The 21,147-nt window shown below is 42.9% G+C and overlaps 1 protein-coding gene across 18 annotated transcripts; it reads left to right on the plus strand.

Moving 5' to 3' along the window:
* The first annotated feature begins 153 nt into the window (after positions 1-153).
* Positions 154-18,188, plus strand: UPF3A (UPF3A regulator of nonsense mediated mRNA decay). 18 transcript variants are annotated; one of them, XM_021065994.2, is made up of 11 exons: positions 154-413; positions 1,219-1,325; positions 3,457-3,563; positions 5,375-5,473; positions 5,593-5,703; positions 6,409-6,464; positions 6,553-6,711; positions 7,821-7,981; positions 10,437-10,731; positions 16,232-16,477; positions 17,872-18,188. In XM_021065994.2, the coding sequence occupies exons 1-10, from the start codon at positions 207-209 to the stop codon at positions 16,427-16,429; spliced, it is 1,500 nt and encodes a 499-aa protein (XP_020921653.1). In that variant the 5' UTR covers positions 154-206; the 3' UTR covers positions 16,430-16,477; positions 17,872-18,188. The 18 variants fall into 18 exon arrangements, with proteins under 18 accessions (XP_020921653.1, XP_084838549.1, XP_020921652.1 ...); XM_084982423.1 differs by having other exon boundaries at positions 6,553-6,699; XM_021065993.2 differs by lacking the exon at positions 17,872-18,188 and having other exon boundaries at positions 16,232-17,230.
* The last annotated feature ends 2,959 nt before the right edge of the window (positions 18,189-21,147 follow it).

The raw sequence follows: 21,147 nt of genomic DNA on the forward strand, positions 1-21,147 counted from the left end.
CCGCCAGCCCATGGACCCAGCGGACCCGGCGGCTATTGTCGTACTGGGCGGAGGGCAGGGCGAGGGAGGCAGACCTGAGCCCGTTCTGACCTGGGTAGGGGGGCGTGCGGCTTCAGAACGGCTCGGGCTGGGTGGGGGCGGCCCAATTCTCGCGAGGTTTCGGCCCGGAGGCGAGGCAGCAGCGGCGGCTCTGTGACGGGTGCGGGATGCGCTCCGAAAAGGAGGGCGGCGAAGGCCCCAGGGTGGCCGTTGTTGCGCGGGGCCCGAGCGGGAGGGAGAAGGCTTTGCCTGCGGAAATCCAAATCTGCCAGGAATCTCTGCGGCGAGAGCTCGAGACGCCACTGGCCCCGTCCTCCGGTAGTGGGGGAAACGGAGGCAAACCTCGCGAGGAAAAGAGAACGGTTTTGAGCAAGGTGCGCGAGATGTGGGGACGGGGCGGTGCCTGCAAACCTCGCGAGAAGAGGTCGGGCCTGAGCAGTTGGGGGCGATGGGCGGGGCCAAGGATGAGAAAGCTCTGCGTTCGAGCGAGGCCGCGAGCGCTTCAGCACCGCGGTCAGCGACCTGACCCCAGCTGCCCCAGCAGCGCCGCGGCGCTGGAGCGGAATGAACTTCGGAATCGGGTTTTCAACGCGCTTTGACGCTATCTTTTCTGCGTCGGGAGGAAGCAAAGTCTGTTCAATCTCTGTTCCCGTTGGGGCTGCATAGGGTCGGGTCTGGTCCAGGGGAGTCGGCGGGGCTGGGAGAGCAGAGCCGGGCAGCTTGGTGGCTCTGGAGAGTGGACGCGGTGGACCTTGCAGGCAGGAGGCGGAAGGTGTCCACGCAGGTGGGGTTCTCTCGGCGGCAAGAAAGATGCACCAGTGTTTTGCTGCTGCTGGTCCAACCTTCTAGCAGGGAGAGTGGAGGACGGCTGCTTTTTTTTTTTTTTTTAATTCAACCCGGGCACCTGCCAACAGTTGTGTAGCTTTAAAGAAATGATTTCATGAAAAAGGGTTGCTATGCTCAACCTTTTCTGACCTCATGGATCTCTTATTCAGCCCTCCTTATCTTTTGACAGCCATATTCTCTATGCATATATTTCTTACCTTACCTAAAACGCGCGTTTCTGCTGGACCTGTGGGTTAGGTTTTACTCTGAGCATAAACACGGGTGACCAAGTTTTCAGGTAATTGAAGTCAATAACAGCACTAATGAATAACCCAGCCGGCGTTTCTCCCCCAGGTGGTTGTCCGGCGGCTCCCTCCCAGCCTCACCAGGGAGCAGTTGGAAGAGCAGCTCCAGCCCCTGCCCGCACACGATTACTTTGAGTTCTTTACTGCTGATCTCAGGTGAGATTTTACGAACATTAAGAAACTGAGGGGTGGGGGAGGAGTTCCCATCATGGTACAGCAGAAACGAATCCGACTAGGAACCGTGAGGTTGTGGGTTGGATCCCTGGCCTCTATCAGTGGATTAAGGATTTGGATCTGGCGTTGCGGTGAGCTGTGGTTTAGGTTGCAGACGCGGTCTGTGTTGCTTTGGGTGTGGCTTAGGCTGGCAGCTACAGCTCTGATTTGACCCCTAGCCTGGGACTCTCCATATGCTGCGAGTGAGGCCCTAAAAGGAAAAAAAGAGAGAGAGAGAAAAGGCTCTCAGAGGCATTGCCATCCGATGGTAAAGTAATATAGTTATTAGGAGTTCCCGTCGTGGCTCAGTAGTTAATGAATCCGACTAGGAACCATGAGGTTTCGGGTTCGATTCCTGGCCTTGCTCAGTGGGTTAGGGACCTGGCCTTGCTGTGAGCTGTGGTGTAGGTCGCAGACGCGGCTTGGATTCCACGTTGCTATGGCAAAGGCCAGCAGCTACAGCTCTGATTAGACCCCTAGCCTGGGAACCTCCATATGCCACAGGAGTGGCCCTAGAAAAGGCAAACACACACACACACAAAAGACCCCCAAAAAAGTAATATAGTTATTAGAGGCCATCTGTTTCCTTCTTCTTTCCGTCATGTACCCCTAAATCAGTGCAGATCTTTTATTTCTGCAAGTTTTTAGGCAGATCATTAAATTTCCCTAAAATAGATTTGAATATCTCTATAGCACCAGGATAGTCTAAAAAGAAAAGTGGTCTAACAATATATTACTTATTTTTTGAGTATCGCTAAACCTTACTTCATACAGCCTTTTAAAGTAAATTGTGTCGATATAACAAAAGTGAATAAATAATAGATGTGTAACCTAACGCATTTTCACACGTGAATATGCCCATGTAGTTAACACCAGATAAAGAAACAAAATATTCAGACTCCTAGTGCTCTCTTCCATCATTCCCATCCCCATCCCCAACTCACCCCCTCCAAGTTCTGCCTTTCTCAGTTCCCTGTTACAGCTTGGTAGGAACAAGTTTCTGACAACACTAACACTTCGAAGCCTCCTTTTTATTATCACAGAGAAAGCAGACCTTAAATTATCTCTGTAACAGGTGACAGTTCAGCTAGAATTTAGAGATTTTCACCGTGTGATTTTTAGTGATGTTCACATTTTATTATTATTTTTGTCTTCAGTATCATGAGGTCTTACTATGGTAGCCATATTAACTTTATGGTAGCCATATAAACCCAACATAAAGATGATCTTTCTTCTTCCCTTCCTTCCTTTCTTTCTTTCTCTTTTTATGGCCACCCCTGTGGCATATGGAAGTTCCCAGGCTAGGGGTCTAATTGGAGCTGCAGCTGTAGGCCTGTGCCACAGCAGCACAAGATCTGAGCTGCATTTTTGACTTACACCTCAGCTTGTGGCAACACCAGTTCCTTAACCCCCTGAGCAAGGCCATGGGTTGAAATCGCATCCTCACAGAGATTATGTCAGGTTCTTAACCTGCTGAGCCACAATGGGAACCCCAAAGATGATTTTTCAAATGACTAAAGTTTAGGAAGACTAGTGCAGTTATAGGTGGTCAGGCACTGGACTCAAATTGGAATCCCAGTCCCACCTTTTAACTCACCTCACCCTCTGCAAATACGTAACTTCACTGAGCCTCAGTGTTCTCATCTGTAAATTGAGGTTAAAATTCTTGCCTGTGAAGGATGTTGGTAGCTGTGCAATAGGGGAGGAAGGCTTGGTTATTTTGTGGACCCAATGCCATGTGCTCTTAAGATACCTAAATGCGTTCTCTAAATCAGCAAAGGATCTTTTGTTTGTTGTATCCAAAAAAGAAAAGACAAAATTAAAAGAAGTCTTGGCGTTCTCGCTGTGGTGCATCAAGTTAAGGATTTGGTGTTGTCTCTGTGGTGGCGAGGGTTCAGTTCTCAGCCCAGCACAGTGGGTTGAGGACCAGGCATTGCCTGAGCTGTGGCATAGGTCCCAGCTGCAGCTCATATTCAGTCCTTGGCCCGGGAACTTCCATATGCCACAGGTGTGGCCCCCCCAAAATAGTCTTAAGTTTTTTACTAACCATGTGAATTGTTATCTCTTCTTTCAGTCTTTATCCTCATCTCTACTCAAGAGCATACATTAATTTCAGAAATCCTGATGACATCCTTCTTTTTAGAGATCGTTTTGATGGATATATCTTCATTGACAGTAAAGGTTGGGTCATTGGCTTTTTAAACTTTTTATTATAATAAATTTATAAGTGTATCAGTTAAGTTTTGCTGGATGTTTGTGAGCTTTAATTAAGAAGTTCTTAGACTCTAATAAGTTATAAATTTTTGACTATGGGAGTTCTCTTGTGGTGCAGCAAGTTAAGGATCTGGCATTGTCACTGAAGCAGCTTGGGTCCCTGCTGTGGCTCGGGTTTGATCCCTGGCCTGGGAACTTCCATATGCCATGGGTGCAGCGGGGGAAAAGAAGTGATTAACTTACTGTGATCATGTGTTTATGTTAAAAATTAAAATTATATATGAACCAAAGACTTCTAGCAGTTCTTTTGATCTAGCAGACAACCTATTGATGTATTATCATCAAAGAGTGAGGTTTTTTCATATGAGTTTTCTAGGTAAGTGAATTATTATTTTATCCTAGTACTATGTGCTAGGCATTGTGGATGCAGCATTGAAAATGAATCAGAATTGTCCCATCTGAAGCCTTGCTCTCCTCCTGGTTCTTGACTTTATCCTGGGTAGTTGAGGGTAGCACAAAAGTGTCTTCCAGATAAATGAAAGTTAAAATCTCATGGTCATCTGACAAACATAAAAGTGATTACTCAGTGGGTTTAGTACCAAGGTGGAAGTATTCCATCTCTTGATTAAGATTCTCTTACTGGGAGTTCCTGCCGTGGTGCGGTGGAAACGAATCCAACTAGGAACCATGAGGTCATGGGTTCAATCCCTAGCCTTGCTCAGTGGGTTAAGGATCCAGCATTGCTGTGAACTTTGGTGTAGGTTGTAGACATGGCTTGGATCTGTGGCTGTGGTGTAGGCCAGTGGCTGTAGCTCCGATTAGACCCCTAGCCTGGGAATCTCTGTATGCCATGGGTGCGGCAAAAAAAAAAAAAAAAAAAAAAAAAAAAAGATTCTCTTGCTGAACATTGTTCCATATGTTTGTTCTTGACACCACCCCCCCCAGCCCCATGTAAAAACAAAATCATTTTTAAGTGACTTTCTAAATTTTTCTGTTTGGAGCACATCTTACCTGAATATTTGTGCATTCTTTGAAGCCCTCTCTCTTAGTTGAGTGTCTCTTCTAAGCAATGTAATTACCTTGAAATTATACAGCAAATAGTTAATTTTTTAAAATTTAAAAATTTAAGATGTTGGCGTTCCCATCATGGCTCAGTGGTTAATGAATCCGACTAGGAACCATGAGGTTGCGGGTTTGATCTCTGGCCTTGCTCAGTGGGTTAAGGATCTGGCGTTGCCTTGAGCTGTGGTGTAGGTTGCAGATGCGGCTCAGATTCCACGTTGCTGTGGCTCTGGCATAGGCTGGCAGTTGCAGCTCCGATTAGACCCCTAGCCTGGGAACCTCCATATGCTGCAGAAGCGGCCCAAGAAATGGCAAAAAGACAAAAAAAAAAAAATTAAGATGTTACTATGAAACCTGTTTAAAGGTATTCCAAGATAAACTCTTTGGTGAGGAAATGATAAGGTTTATTGAGATATAAGTTACATATGGTAAAAATTCCCATTTTAAGGTATGCAGTTTGATGAATTTTTAATGTATTCAGTCACATAACCACTACTACAACATGAGGAATTGTTTTATTTAGTAAATAATTGCTCATCCTTTGTTTAAATCTGGAGTTCAATGTGCCAAGATTACTGCTATTTGAAAGTGTAATTAAATTATAGTTTAAATAGTAATATTGTCAATGCTATCACACTTAAGTAAACCAGAGGATTGTCTTAAAATGAGTACAGTAGAATTTCAGAATGGCTTTTGTAATTTGTTTCCTGTTAAAGGCCTAGAATATCCTGCAGTGGTAGAATTTGCTCCATTCCAGAAGATAGCCAAAAAGAAGCTAAAGAAAAAAGATACCAAAACTGGAAGCATTGAAGATGGTCAGTCCTTTTTCAAATGCTGGCTTGTGAAACTGCCAGATTAAACACATTGATCAAATATAACTCCTCTCCTGCATATAGGGAGGAGTATATTTCTTTCCTTCTGTTTTAATTTACAGATCCAGAATATAAGAAGTTTTTAGAGACTTACTGTGTGGAGGAGGAGAAAGCTAGTGCCAATCCTGAAACTCTTTTGGGAGATGTAGAGGCAAAGACAAGAGAACTTATTGGTCTGTTTTGCTCATTTTTCTCTTTACTTCATTGAGACACGTATTTATAGAGTACATATTCCTTTTCATTATTATTGTAAAATACTGACACATGTGACAGGCTTGGCAGAAATGTAAACTATTTCTCAGTTTTGATAAAAGAATGACAAGATGGCAAATTGGGAAAATATTTCTGGCATCTGCTGATGGAGAATGCCTGAGTTTTCAATTACATTCATTTTGTTTCAAAGTTATAATGCTTCTGAATGAATAGTCGCAGACATGGCTAAGATCCCACGTTGCTGTGGCTGTGGTGTAGGCTGGTGGCCATAGCTCCAATTCAACCCCTAGCCTGGAAATCTCTTCCATATGCTGTGGGTGCGGCCCTAAAATAGCCAAAAAAAAAAAAAAGTGAAAATATTCATAACATTTGGGAAGCTTATTGTATTCATTTTGCTTTTTTGCTACTCTACCGTTTTTGTGAGTGGTGTATGCACCTCCCTTAGGGTCAGGAATTAAATGCCTTGTGTGTGTCGGATTGTCAGTGCTGCCAAACTGCTTGACTGTAGTGATGGAGAAAGAATTCTTGCAAGTACAGGGTATGCTTGTGTAGGTTTTAAAATAATTCTTCCCCTCATTATTTAAAATATTAAATTGAAAGCAAGTACTTAAAAAAGGAAATCTTATTTTAGAGTTGATTACTACATCGCAATTTTTGTATTTTAGCCAGAAGAACCACACCTCTTTTGGAATATATTAAAAATAGAAAGTTAGAAAAGCAGGTAGGTCTGGCCTTTTACTGATGAGTAGCCCTCCTGTTTCTGTCATGCCCACGCAGACAGTTTATACACATACTTTCCACACCTTTAGAGAATTCGAGAAGAAAAGCGAGAAGAACGGAGGAGGAGGGAGTTGGAAAAGAAACGCTTACGGGAAGAAGAGAAAAGACGACGCCGGGAAGAGGAGAGATGTAAGAAGAAAGCTTCAGAAAAGCAAAAGAAAACTGCTGAGAAAGAAGTAAGGGTGAAGGTAATTTTGAGGACACTTTTCACTTTTTGTTTTTAAATACCTACCTTTTAGGTATTTAGCTTTTTAGAACTTTAAGAACATTTTCAGTTAGTGTCGTCTTTTACTATTCTAGTTCTTTTTCTCTGTGCTACAGCAGGGGTTCTCGAACTGTGTTCCATGAGTTTCCTTGGGCATGCTGTGTTGGGGAGGACCACGTGGGTGGAAGACCCATGTCCTGTTGTGACAGGAGCACTTCACCCAGAGGAGCCCACGTTTAAATGTCATAGATTGGGCTCTGCTTATATTTGCCTCTGAGGGAAGATTTCCTGACTAAAAACTACGTATTTGAAACCCACTGGTTTTGGATATACTGGCCTTTCTCTATGAATGCTAACTCTTAGAAGTGGGTTGTCTCATTTATTTGGGGTAGCAGCAGTGGTTTCTGTTATCTCTTGCCCCAATTTTTCCTTTGACTGATGCATTCACTTAGGAGGGTCATTTAATGCATGAAAGGAATTATTTCTTTCTTTTTTTTTTTTTTTTTGCATTTTAGGGCTGCACCTGCATGTGGAGGTTCCCAGGGCAGGGGTCTAATCAGAGCTGCAGCCTCTGGCCTGCACCACAGCCACAGCAACACCAGATCTGAGCCCTGTCTGCAGCCTACACCACAGCTCACAGCAACGCCAGATCCTCAACCCACTGAGCGAGGCCAGGGATCGAACCGGCAACATCATGGTTCCTAGTCGGGTTCATTTCCACTGCACCACAACAGGAACTCTGAAATAATCACTCTTACCACAGTGTTGTAAGCCTTTTAGACGTTTTTCTCTGTATGTGAATCAGCACATACATAGAAATCAGATCATTCTTTGTAACATTCTTTTATACATTAATATTCTTTTCATTACATCAGCTATTCTAAAGCATTTTTCATGAGTACAAAACATTTATTTGACTGAATGTTCCCTGGTGTATTTAACCAAAAACCTGTTCATCGGACCTTTATGATACGTTTTTTGCTATTCGAACATTTGGGCTCAATATTGGTGTATATTTTAAGTTATTTATTACATACATTCCTTTATAATATACTCTTAAAGTGATATTTTACCAGCATTTTAATTTCTCAGCTTCTCAAGAAACCAGAAAAGGGAGAAGAGCCAGGCGCTGAGAACCCTAAGGAAAGAGGAGAAGAGATTGACTTTGGAGGTGGGAGCCGAGAACCAGGTCCCAGCTGTGCAGGCGTGACACCCAGGCCCTCAGAGAGTTCACTGGAGGAACTCCCAGAACCGTGAGCTCTGCTCGTTTCTCTGGCCCCCTTCAGCATCCAAGGTTGCCATTGAGTGGTTGCATGTCCTTTGTCAGTATGAGTTCTTGCGTTTCATAATATACTTGGAATTCAGATTTTTGCTGGAATGTGCTTGTCCACATTTTTGTTTCTCTGTGGTCAGTGGTTGGCTGACAGTGAACCGTTCACCATCAGTGCTCAAGGCTGCCTCCAGACAGGAAATACTCTGGGACTGTCCCCTTTTCTCCCCCCTCCTGCCCCCTCTCGGGTCCCTGTATTTGCATTCCCTGTCTTCACCATCTTCTTCCCAGTCTCTTTTCCTTGGTGATGTTCATCAGTTTGTGATTTTCCTCCGTGTCTTGAGATGTTATGCCCGTTTGATCTTCCAGACCTCCTTCAGTTTATCTGCAGAATTGTAAAGAGGAGAGCCCGGCTTTTGAGGGGCTAGAACTCATTGGCAGTAGAGTCCCAGGTGCCATCATTCTGTTGTTGGGGTGGTTAACCCTCTGGTCCCACAGGATTTGCCCAGCAGCTGGAGATGCTGGTGCCTGCTGGCCCTTTCTGGGCGGCGGGGTGGGGGGTGGGGGTCCTCTTCCTGCTCATGAGAAGAGCTTGAGCAGTGTGCTCTGGGGACAAGACTTAGAGCAGTCTATAAGCAAGGACCCCTCGCTGCTGCCCCTGTGTCCCAGTCAAGGGTCACTGACCCAGAGCTCCTAGCCATGTGCTGCATCTGGATCCTTGTGGAGTCCTGGACCCTTCTGCTCATAGGGTGGCTGAAAGTGGATTGGAGTTTGGAGGGGAGATGGCAAGGTCGTGGGATTAGGCTGCTGTTTGCCCAGAATCATAGTAACCTGAACAGCTTCTTACTGCCTTCCTTGCACAGAGTTCTGATAACTTTTTTTCTTCTTTGGGGAGTTCTGGTTTTTCGGTTTGTTTATAAAATTAATTTATGCATGACTACCAAATCTGTGATCTTTTAGCACTCTAGTTTATGTTACAGTCACTTCTGGTGTTATTGCTTATAGCAGAGCGGTGTCTTTGTCATGTTTCTCGCATGAATTTGTGCTTATAGATCTTTTTGTTCCCATCAACCTGCTGCATTTGTGTGCAGGGAGCCAGAGGCAGTATGTGAGGCTCGTGGAGAGAAGGACTATAAGAAGCAGAGGAGCTAAGCGGCCACTTGTTTGCTTCCTATTCATTTATCAGTTTGATATGTACATGCATTAATTTTCAGTTAATTTTTTAAAAGATGTTTATTTTTTCCATCATAGTTTATTTCTACAGCATAGCAAAGTGACCCAGTCCCCCCCCCACATACATATATACGTATACACACATATATATACACACATTCCTTTTCTCACATTATCCTCCATCGTGCTCCATCATAAGTGGCTAGATATAGTTCCCTGTGCTATACAGCAGGATCTCATTGCTTATGCACTCCAAATGCAATAGTTTTCATCTATTAACCCCAGATTCCCAGTCCATCCCACTCTCTCCCTTGGCAACTGCAAGTCTGTTCTCCAAGTCCATGAGTTTCTTTTCTGTGGAAAGATTCATTTGTGCTGTCTATTAGATTCCAGACATAAGTGATATCATATGGTATTTGTCTTTCTCGTCTGACTTACTTCACTTAGTATGAGAGTCTGTAGTTCTATCCATGTTGCTGCAAATGGCATTATTTTGGTCTTTTTTATGGCTGAGTAGTATTCCACTGTGTATATGTACCACATCTTCTTAATCCATTTATCTGTCAATGGACATGTAGGTTGTTTCCATGTCTTGACTATTGTGAATAGTGCTGCAGTGAGCATATGGGTGCATGCGCCTTTTTCAAGGAAAGTTTTGTCTGGATATATGCCCAGGAGTGAGATTTCTGGGTCATATGGTAGTTCTATATTTAGTTTTCTGAGGTGCCGCCGTACTGTTTCCATAGTGGTTGTACCAATTTACATTCCCACCAACAGTGCAGGAGGGTCCCCTTTTCTCCACACCCTCTCCAGCATTTGTTATTTGTTGACTTGTTAATGATGGCCATTCAATTTTCAGTTAATTTTAGCTCTGCTTGGAGCAGAAACAGCTGAAAACACCAGCTTTGTGTCCTGATGGATGAGCATCAGGGCCATAAGGAAAGTCCCTTGACCACTTCTAGTCTTATTACTTCATCTGTAAAAAAGGGGAGGATTGTATTTACTGAGAATTATAAAATTATGTATATATGGTGCCTTAGCATAGTGCCTGTTACACTATGAGGGCCACTCAACTATAGCAATAAATACTGTCACTGTTATTGTTTATCCATCTTTTCAAATTGAATACCTGCAGACTTGGCACTTGAGTGATAAGCAAGCTTACATATTCCCTTGCCTGTTTTTGAACTTCTTGTCTGGCAAGGAAGACAGGTAGTTGACACGCAGTTTACCTAGGGTTACTGATAATCTGTGTTGACTCACAGGTCACAAAATGACAGTGATAAAGAGCAAAGGGACATGGAGAGAAGATGCCAAGAAAAAGAACTGGAAGCAGAGAGACACTACTTGGATGAAAACAGAAGGCACAGAGCTCACTCTGGGTTGGACAAGTTTTCAGGAAGAAGTGAGGAGGAGCCGAGATGGGGCAGAGGATTCACCCCAGACAGAGGCAAGAGAGGGAGCCAGGATGGGCGTGTCCCTGTGGAGGCGGCAGAGAGACCAGGAAGGGAGAGGAGTGACGACGGACTGGCGCCCAGGAGGGAGCGCTTGGGAAACAAGGTTCTGTCATTTGTTTTTGTCTGCTAAAAGTATAAACTGGAGTTCTGGTAGTTCTGGAGTTGTACAGCTGTTTTTCCAGACAGAAATTCTTTATTAACCAAGAGTCTCAAGTTGTCTTGAGGTCAGAGACTGCACACACTGTCGGAGGAGTTACCCGGGGGTCCCACCTTGCCTTGGGCATTCTCTGCCCTGCACAGTCTGTATGTGCAGAGCAGTTAATCTTGTCCAGTGAGAGGGCACCAAGTCCTGAAATGACACCAACGTCATCTTCCTCAGAGAATCAAATTTTTTTTTTTCATTATAGCTGGTTTACAGGGTTTTGTCAGTTTTCTGCTGTACAGCATGGTGACCCAGTTACACATACAACTATACAATCTTTTTTCTCACATTTATGCTCCATCATAGGTGACCAGACATAGTTCCCAGTGCTATACAGCAGGATTTCATTGCCTGTCCATTCCAAAGGCAGTGGTCTGCATCTGTTAACCCCAAATTCCCAATCCATCCCACTCTCTTCCCTTCCCCCTTGCCAAACACAAGTCTGTTCTCCAAGTCCGTGATTTTCTTTTCTGTGGAAAGGTTCATTTGTGCTGTATATTAGATTCCAGATGTAAGTGATATCATATGGTATTTATCTTTCTCTTTCTGACTTCACTCAGTATGAGAGTCTCTAGTTCCATCTATGTTGCTGCAAATAGCATTGTTTTATTCTTTTTTATGGCTGAGTAGTATTCTATTGTGTATGTGTACTACATCTCCCTAATCCAATCAATTTTTAATTTCCTTTATCAATGTTTTATAGTTCTCAGTGTATAAGTCTTTCACCTCCTTGGTCAAGTTTATTCCTGGGTATTTAATTTTTTTGACACAATTTTAAGTGAGATGATTTTTTTTTACTTTCTCTTTCTGATGTTTTTTAGTTTTAGGAGATGCAACAGATTTCTATATATTAATCTTGTATCCTGCCATCTTGCTGAATTCATTTATTAGTTCTAATAGTTTTTTGTGTGGAAGTCTTAGGTTTTTCCATACAAATTATCATGTCATCTACAAATAATGACAGTTTTACTTCTTCCTTTCTAATGTAGATACCTTTTATTTCTTTTTCTTGTCTGATTGCTATGGCTAGGACTTCCAGTACTGTGTTGCATAGACATGGTGAGAGTGGACATCTTTGTCTTGTTCCTGAATTTAGCAGGAAAGTTTTCAGCTTTCCACAATTGATTATTATGTTAGCTGTGGGTTTGTCATAAATGGCTTTTATTATGTTGAGATATACCCTCTATACCCACTTTGACAAGTTTTTATCATGAATTTTGTCAAATGCTTTTGCTGCATCTGCTGAGATAATCATGTGGTTTTTTGTCTTTCCTTTTGTTAATGTTGTGTATCACATTGATTTTGCATATGTTGAACCATCCTTGTTACCCTGGAATGAATCCAGCTTGATTATGATGTATGATCCTTTTTATGTATTGTTGGATTTGATATGCTAATATTTTTAGGATTTTTGCATATATATTTATCAGAAATATTGTGCTATAATTTTTTTTTGGTAGTGTCTTTGTCTGGTTTTGGTATCAGGGTGATGGTGGATTCATAGAATGAATTTGGGAGAGTTCCCTCCTCCTCAACTTTTTGGAAGAGTTTGAGAAGTTTAGGTGTAGGTTCTTTGAATGTGTGATAGAATTCCCCACTGACACTGGACAGTCCTGGACTTTTGTTTGCAGGGAGGGTTTTTTGGCTGCGTTTTTTTGTTTGTTTGTTTTGTTTTGCTTTTTAGGGTTGCACCCACAGCATATGGAAGTTCCCAGGCTAGGGGTCGAATTAGAGCTACAGTTACCGGCCTATGCCACAGCCACAGCCACATGGTATCTGAGCCATGTCTCTGCGACCTACACCACAGTTAACAGCAGCATTGGATCCTTAACCCACTGAGTGAGGCCAGGGATCAAACCCACATCTCATAGGTACTAGTTGGGTTTGTAACCTGCTGAGCCACAATGGGAGCTCCCTCTCTTTGTCTTTCTTTATGACCTTTGTTTCAAAGTCTATTTTATCTGAATATTGCTATCCCTGCTTTCTTGTCATTTCCATTTGCATGAAATATCTTTTTTCCATCCCCTCACTTTCAGTCTATATGTGTCTTTCACCCTGAAGTGAGTCTCTTGTAGGCAGCACATTGTAGGTTCTTATTTTTTTAATCCAAATCTGCCACTCTGACTTGATCAGAGCATTTATTCCATTGACAGTTAAAGGAGTTATTGACAAGCATGTACTTACTGTAATTTTAATCCTTGTTTTTCAGGTTGGTTTTTTTTGGGAAGGGGTAGTTATTTGCTCATTTCTTCTTTTTGGTTTTCCTTTTGTGGTTTGATGATTTTCTTTTGTGGTGTGCTTGAGTTTCTTTCTTTTTGGTTTTTGTGAATCTATTGTATATTTTTTATCTGTGATTACCTTGGACTTCAAGTATGTTCAAGTATCTTAACCCATAACTGTATCTGCTTTTTTTAAACTGATAGTTATTCAAGTTTGAACACAATTTTAAATATCTACATTTTTATACTTCTGTCTCCCCTACACTTTGTGATTTTGATGTTCTATTTTACATTTTCATTCCTTTTCCTGTTATAGTTATAATCACTTTTACAATTTTTTGGATTGTTTTTTGATCAATGTATTAGTTCATTTAAATGATCTTCCATCATTTTATATTTGCCTTTCCTATTGTGATTTTCCCTTTCCTATAGATCTTTGCCTATTTTCTACTCAGAGAAGATCCTACAATATTTCTTTCAGGGTAGGTTTAATATTGCTGGATTCTTTTAGTTTTTGCTTCACTGAGAAATTCTTTCTCTCTCCTTCTATTCTAAATGATAATCTTACTGTGCAGAGTATCCTAGTTCCAGGTTTTTCTCTTTCAGGGCTTTGAATATGTCATGCCATACCCTTCTGGCCTGCACAGTTTCTGAAGAGTAATCAGCTTTTATCCTTATGGAGTTCCCTTTTAACTAGCTCTTTTTCTTTTTTTTTTCTTTTTGTTTTTATTTTTTGTCTTTTATCTATTTAGGGCCACACCCACGGCATATGGAGGTTCCCAGGCTCGGGGTCTAATTGGAGCTGTTGCTGCCGACCTACACCAGAGCCACAGCAACACTGGATCCGAGCTGCATCTGCAACCTGCACCACAGCTCATGGCAATGCTGGATCCTTAACCCACTGAGCAAGGCCAGGGATCAAACCTGCAACCTCAAGGTTCTTAGATTCATTTCTTCTGAGCCACGATGGGAACTCCTAGCTCTCTTTCTGTTGCTATTTTTAGAATCCTCTTTCACTTTTGCCATTTTAATTATGATGTATCTTGGTATAGGTCTGGGTTTGGGTTTATCTTGTTTGGGACCCTCTGTGCTTCCTGTACCTAGATATCTTTCCTTTCGGTTTGGGAAATTTTCAGCCATAATTTCTTCATGTGCATTTTCAATCTTCTTCTCTCTCTCTGTCTCTCTTTCTGCAGTCCCTACCATGTGTAGGCTGGCAGGTTTTATATTATCCCATAGGTCTCATGTGTTGCTTTTGGTTTTTTGTTTGTTTGTTTGTTTAATTTGTTTTTCTGCTCACTGTTCTGATTGTGTGATTTCCATTATTCTATCTTCCTGATCACTTATTCATTCTTCTGTGTCACTTAGTCTGCATTTGTTGCTTCTAGATTGATTCTAGATTTATCTTAGCAATTGTAGTATTTTTTTATTTATAGTTTCTAGTTCCTTGTTATAGTGATCTGCATTTTTATCAATGATATTTCTTGATTTGCCTAGCTTTCTTATCCCCTCCTTTTTGAACTTGGGGTCTAGTAGCCTGGTGAGCTCTGTTTCATTATTTGTTCTTTCAGAAGATTTCTCTTGTTCTTATGTTTGGGAGATTTTCCTCTACCTTTTTATTTTATTTAACTTTCTCTGTCTCTGTGATTTCAGGAGAAACAGTTGTCTAGTGTGGTCTTGAAGGTGTGTTTTTATGTGGGAGCATCCCTGGTTTTCCAGTGTTTATGCAGTGCTTTTCTGGGAGGGCTGGTTTTGGGATGGACACACAGCAGCCACACCTTTCCTCAGGGTGTGCTGGCCATTATCACAGAGCCTGTGCTGGATGTGGGGCTTCCTCTCTGCTCTGTGGCTGTGGTCGCCCTGTCAGGGACGGGGTCTGCTCCCTAGTTGCTGAAGTAGAAGCCCTGACGGTCAGGCTCCATCAGGCCTTATTGCCCTTGAATACATGCTCTGCCCCAAAGGAGAGGGCAAGGGGCCGCATCTTGTAGACCTTCTCCTCCTTACAGCACCCCCACCCAGGGCACAGGTTCTGACTCAATGCCTTTTTTCTGTGAGGCTGCAGTGATTATGAGGTGCCTTGGGTAGAATAGCTCCTTTCCTGTGAGGCTTGCTGGGCTATGACATGCTTCTGGATCTGTCTGTACACAGACATGACCCTGGGAAAGCAGAGCCAAGGTTCCGGCCCCAGACAGAGGCAGTATGTGAAGCCTGCTGCTGTCTACACAGGGATTCCGATCCTGCACCTGCCAAGCCCTTTCACACTCTTCTCTTGGGCCAGGCCCATGTTAAGGAACAGAACACTGATGACCTTGTGGGGGTGCCTGTGAGGCCTCCACACACAGCCTAGGAGTAGGTAAAGGTGGGTGGTGAGTTCTGCAGACACAGCAGGAGGACACTGTCCTTGGCTCCCAGATGGCCGATGGCTGTGCAGGCTAAGGCTGGTGCTCTTCCCATGGAGACAGACCCTCCCTCAGGGCTGGAAGCTGGTCAGTCGCTCCCTCCCTTCAGCTGCAGGGCTAGGTCCGGTAGAGCTGGTTGGCTTCCCCAAGGCTGGTCCTGCCTGCAGAGTCACTTGGTCCTTCTCTGGCTTCCCTCTCCTCATGCCCTGAAGCAATTTCCTTTTATTTCATGTACTTTATTCAGTAATTTTTTTATCCCACCACCTCTAAAGTTTAATATGGCGACTGATTCATATTTTCTGTAAAGGGGGCAGTTACCAACAAGATGCATAGAAATTGCCTATTACAAATGTTTGTGACTGCTCAGATCATAGCTCCAAGAAACCATCTCTCGGCGAGGCCATGCCTCATTTTGTTTCAGACTTTGCATCCACCCTGCTCGATGGGTTTGCATGTGTGTGTTTTCATCTCCCAGACAGGAGGGGTATATGCCGTTATTACCCTTTTTCCACAGAGTATTCTAGGTTTGAGCAGTAACATTTTCCCAAATACTGATTTTACTTTCTTTCAGGTTATTTTAAATATTAAGCATCTTCCTTTTCATGGCTTGTTGTTTTTCATCTCACAGTCCTGGTTTCTGAGATAGATGTGAAAAGGGCTGATATTTTAGCTGTAAGACTGACTTTCTTTAGATAGTTAGAACTTTCAGGACTTAGAAATAGAGCTGTTGCCTCTCCTGTGTTTCTGGCTGTTGGAAGAATGACATGCTCTCTGTCCTGGCAGGACCGGCTGGGCTCACAGCCGTATCAGCCCAGAACTTGCATCCGAACCCTCGAATGTGGTGGAAGACCCTCTGAGGGGGGCCGTGATGGCAGGAGGGGTGAGGAAGAAGACTCAGCAGGGGCTGCACCTAAAAAGAGTGAAGAGGCAGAGCCTGCCCATGAGCGCCTGGGGAATCCTGCCCGGCCTCCCGTGGAGTAGAGAGACATTCCAAAAATGCGTAAATTAGCCTGGAAGAAAGCCAGCAAGGTAAATTTACTCCTTCTAAATAAACAAGAAACCAGAACCATAAAGGTGGCATAGAAACATCTAGAAACTATTCTTAAGAAGTGATCTTTAAAAAATTAGAACAGAGTTTTCATTTTTACCATTTCTAACATAAACTAGTATATATAAATTAGCCAAAACAGAAAAAATATCTGCTTTAGAAAGCAGAAAAATGTGACCCAAACTGGAAGAAAACTGGTGTGGGATCAGTGTGAATTCTGAGGCACTTTAGACATGTTGTAGGAGTAACTTGGACTTTTGAATTTTGCACATCCACAGGCACATGATCTGTCGGTGTCCCTGTTTGACTGTGCTTTTTGTTGGGTTTTCTGGGCTGTAGTCTCTGGAGAGCAAGCTGCTCTCATTCCATTACAATCTCTGTAATTCACACACTGTCTGTGTAAGGATTCCCTGAGGTCTGTTGTGTGGCAGTCCCACTGTATAAAGCCCAGCAGCTTTAAAAGTTGCCCTTTTCGCAATATGGCCACTGAGTTCATGAAAGTAGTTTCAGTCTTTGGTGGACGTGCTTGTGGTTTATAACATAAATGGCGTTATTTTGAGAGAGGTAGGTATGGCATCGAGGGTTTTCTTTTTGCAGTGTGAAGCAGTTTTAAAATAATGTAGCTTTCACAACTGTGCATTTTATAGTACTTTTCCCCTTTGGTGAAATTTTTGAATGTTAATGATTTTGGCACTGTGCTTTGAACTGTTAATAAAGATTTTAGTTGCTATGAATTTGAACAGTTATGGTACTTTTTCTTTTTCTTTTTCTTTTTCGTCTTTTTAGGGCTGCGCCTGTGGCACATGGAGGCTCCCAGGCTAGGGGTCCAATCGGAGCTGTAGCTGCCAGCCTATGCCAGAGCCACAGCAACACGGGATCCGAGCCGCGTCTGCAACCTACACCACAGCTCACGGCAATGCTGGATCCTTAACCCACTGAGCGAGGCCAGGGATCAAACCTGCAACCTCATTGTTCCTAGTCGGATTCACTTCTGCTGCGCCATGACAGGAACTCTTATGGTACTTTTTCTGCATAGAATTTTATGTAATAAAATACTGCTTTTTAAAATGTAAATTGGGGAGTTCCCATCATGGCTCAGCAGAAATGAATCTGACTAGCATCCACGAGGATGCGGGTTTGATCCCTGGCCTCACTCAGTGGGTTAAGGATCCAGCATTGCCATGAGCTGAGGTGTAGGTCACAGACACAGCTTGGATCTGGTATTGCTCTGGCTGTGGTGTAGCCCAGCGGCTGCAGCTCCGAATCAACCCATAGCCTGGGAACCTCCAAATGCTGTGGGCGCGGGCCTTAAAAAAAAAAAAAAAAAAAAGACAAAAAAATAAATACATTCATTAATTAATTTAATTTAATATAGCTTTAGGAGTTCCTATTGTGGTGCAAGAGGATCAGTGCCATCTCTGTAGCCTCCATGATGCAGGTTTGATTCCCAGCCCGGTGCAGTGGGTTAAATGATCCAGCATTGCTACAACTGCAGTGTAGGAGGTCACAACTGCTGCTTGGATCTGATCCCTGGCCCAGGAACGCCTTATGCCATGTGGTGGCCAAAAAAGAAAATAAATAAAGTGTAGCTTTAATCATCTGAGTATTTTGTTGATTATGTCAATGTGTTTACCAAAAACTAAGATGTACTGTTTATTATTAAAAAAAAATAAACCCTCTATGACCGTTGGACATAGAGTCAGTTTCATGGCATTGCTCTTGAATCTGAGCTCCAAGAATTTGGGGTTGGGGTGGGGAGGAGAGCGGAGACCTTGCTGTGGATTCATTGAGGTTCAGGTGACCCTGCAGTGTCAACTCTAGCTGAAGAGGGATAGACCGTAAATACCTTAGACTTTGCAGCTGTATGGTCTCTGTCACAACTACTAAACCCTGCCATTCTACTGAGAAAGTAGCCTTATAATAAATGTACAGTGGTCAATGGGCAGGGCTGTGTTCCAATAAAACTTTGTACATTAGTGTTCATTTTCAAGATCTGGGGTTTAAAACAATGGTTGTCATACTTTTTGGTCTCAGGAACTCTTTACGCTCTTAAGAATTACTGACAACCCCAAAGAACTTTATCAGCTAGATTATATCTGTTGACTTTACTGTGTTAAAAATTAGGGCGTTCCCATCATGGCTCAGTGGTAACAAACCCAACTAGTATCCATGAGGACATAGGTTCAATCCCTGGCCTTGCTCGGTGGGTTAAGGATCCAGCATTACCGTGAGCGGCCATGTATGTTGCAGATGTAGCTTGGATCCCACGTTGATGTAGGCCAGCAGCTGCAGCTCCGATTCGACCCCTAGCCTGGGAACTTCTATATGCCATGGGTGCAGCCCTCAAAAGACCAAAAAGAAGAAAAAAAAAAGTTTAAGGCACAAGAATACATACACTCGTGTTCCTTTTAGTTGTCACAGTACTAACATCTGAAAGACTCCACTCACGTGAGCTCACAGTAAAAAGGATGAGTAATGGCTAGTCTTAATGAATAATTGCACTCAGGGAGAAACCAAGATGATGACATAGGGGGCTCCTGACCTTCCTCCCTCCCACGGACACACCAAATGAGCAGCTACACACAGAGCAAGTCCCTGAGAAAAATCCAGAAACTAGCTAAGTGGCTCTTTACTTTGGACAAATAAGAAAATACCCACAACTGAAATAGGTAGGAAAGTCTGAGACAACCTCTCACCCTAATCCCAAACTGGCACATCACCATACCATCAGAAGGGAACCCCCAACTCCCTGCTGCTTCCTGAAGAAAAGCTGGGGCTGCCGGCTACACCATAATTTATCTCTCCCCATCTGAGGGATGGGCCTGATCATCTAGCTCTGAAAGCCCGTGGGGCTGGTGTCCATGAAACCTGGAAAACTATAGCAAACAGAGGAGAAGTTCTATAAAGGTGTGTGTGAGCTCTCTCTGCCACTGTTCCCCCAGGGCCTAGTTCAGAAGGATCAAGAAAAAACCTTCATCTAGTTTCTCCCTTGAGGAATTTGACTGCATACTCTCCCAGTTGCTACTTGAGGTTCCAGCTTGTAACAAGTCTGCAGGTGGAAGTGGACTGAGACATTGATGGATCTTGTACCTTCACTAAGAACAAAGACAGTGGCATGGACAAATACAAAGGTTTGAGAGGCAGCCAGGTACTCAGGCCAGGCTAATTGACAAGGTTCATCTCCTACATGAGAGTAGTCTGTCAAGACTGGGAGAGGTGGCTATTTTAGCTAATGCACAGAAACCAACACAGAGTCAAGGAAAATGAAGAAATAGAGGAATATGCTCCAAATAAAAGAACAAGATAAATGTATAGAAACTGATCTTAATGAAATGGAGATAAGTGATTTACCCAATAGAGTTCAAAATACTGGTCACAGAGGTACTCAGTAAGGTCTGGAGAACAAAGTATGTGTGAACAAAGTATGAATTTCAACAAAGATCCAGAAAAAATTAAAAAAAATACAAAATAGAAATGATAGAGCTGAATCATACAATAACCAAACTGAGAAATGCAACAGAGAGATTCAACAGCAGAGTAAACAAGTAGAGGGAAGGGTCAGAAAACTTGAAGGTAAGGCATTAGAATTCATCTAAACAGAAGAGCAAAAAGAAGAGTGAAGAAGAGTGAAGACAGCTTAAGGATAAGTGAAGTCAGAAAGAGAAAGACCTATCATGTGGAATCTAAAATATGGCACAGATGAACCTTTCTACAGAACAGAGACAGTCTCACAGACATGGAGAGCAGACTCGTGGTTGCCAAGGGGTGGCGGAGTGGGATGGACTCGAAGTTTGAGGATAATAGACACTAACTCTTACATTTAGAATTGATAATCAGTGAGGTACTCCTGTGTTGCACAGGGAACTGTATCCAATCACTTGTGACAGAACGTGATGGAAGATCATATGAGAAGAAGAGGATGTATATAGGTATGACTGGGTCACTTTCTTATACAGTGGAAGTAGAACATTGTAATCAACTATAATAAAAAAATTTTTTAAGATAAGGAATCTATAGGTCACCACAAGAAGACTAATATATGCATTATAGGGGACCAGAAGAAGAGGGAAAGGGGTTGTAACCTTATAGTTATAATAATAATACCTGAAAATTTCCATTACCTGTAGAAAGAAACAGACACCCAAATACAGGAAGCCTAAAAATACCAAATAAGATGGATGGATCTCCAAAGAGACCCACACTAAGATGTGTTATAATTACATTGTGAAAAGTTAAAGACAGACTCTTAAAAGCATCAAGAGAAAAGCCACCTGTTATGTACCATGGAGCCCCCACAAGACTGTCCGTAGATTCTTCAGCAGAAACTTTGTAGGTCAGAAGGGAGTTGGGGGAGGAGGACAAAATAAATTATCCTTTAGGATAGAAGGAAAGATGAGTTTTCCAGACAGACAAAAGCTAGACCAGACTTACAAGAAATGCTAATAGGAGTTTTGCAAGCTGAAACAAAAGGCTACTGAATACCCACAGGAAAACATTGTAATGGTACTGGGTAAATCAGATAACTCTAGTATAAAGGCTAAAGTACAAAAGTTTGGAGTTCCCATCACGGCACAGTGGAAACAAATCTGACTAGGAACCATGAGGTTGCGGGTTTGATCCCTGGCTTTGCTCAGTGGGTTGAGGATCCAGT

This window comes from Sus scrofa, chromosome 11, assembly GCF_054392235.1.
Source record: "Sus scrofa isolate SSC_HxYL_T2T_F1_AM1 chromosome 11, Sscrofa_HxYL_maternal_Yorkshire_Landrace_v2.0, whole genome shotgun sequence".
Lineage (NCBI taxonomy): Eukaryota > Metazoa > Chordata > Mammalia > Artiodactyla > Suidae > Sus > Sus scrofa.

Excerpts from the sequence above, each read along its gene's own strand:
- UPF3A (XM_021065994.2), top strand. The coding sequence starts at position 207 with ATGCGCTCCGAAAAGGAGGGCGGCGAAGGCCCCAGGGTGGCCGTTGTT. Across the intron at positions 414-1,218 it reads AGAGAACGGTTTTGAGCAAG|GTGGTTGTCCGGCGGCTCCC; the intron begins GTGCGCGAGATG and ends TTTCTCCCCCAG. Across the intron at positions 10,732-16,231 it reads GGGAGCGCTTGGGAAACAAG|GACCGGCTGGGCTCACAGCC; the intron begins GTTCTGTCATTT and ends CTGTCCTGGCAG.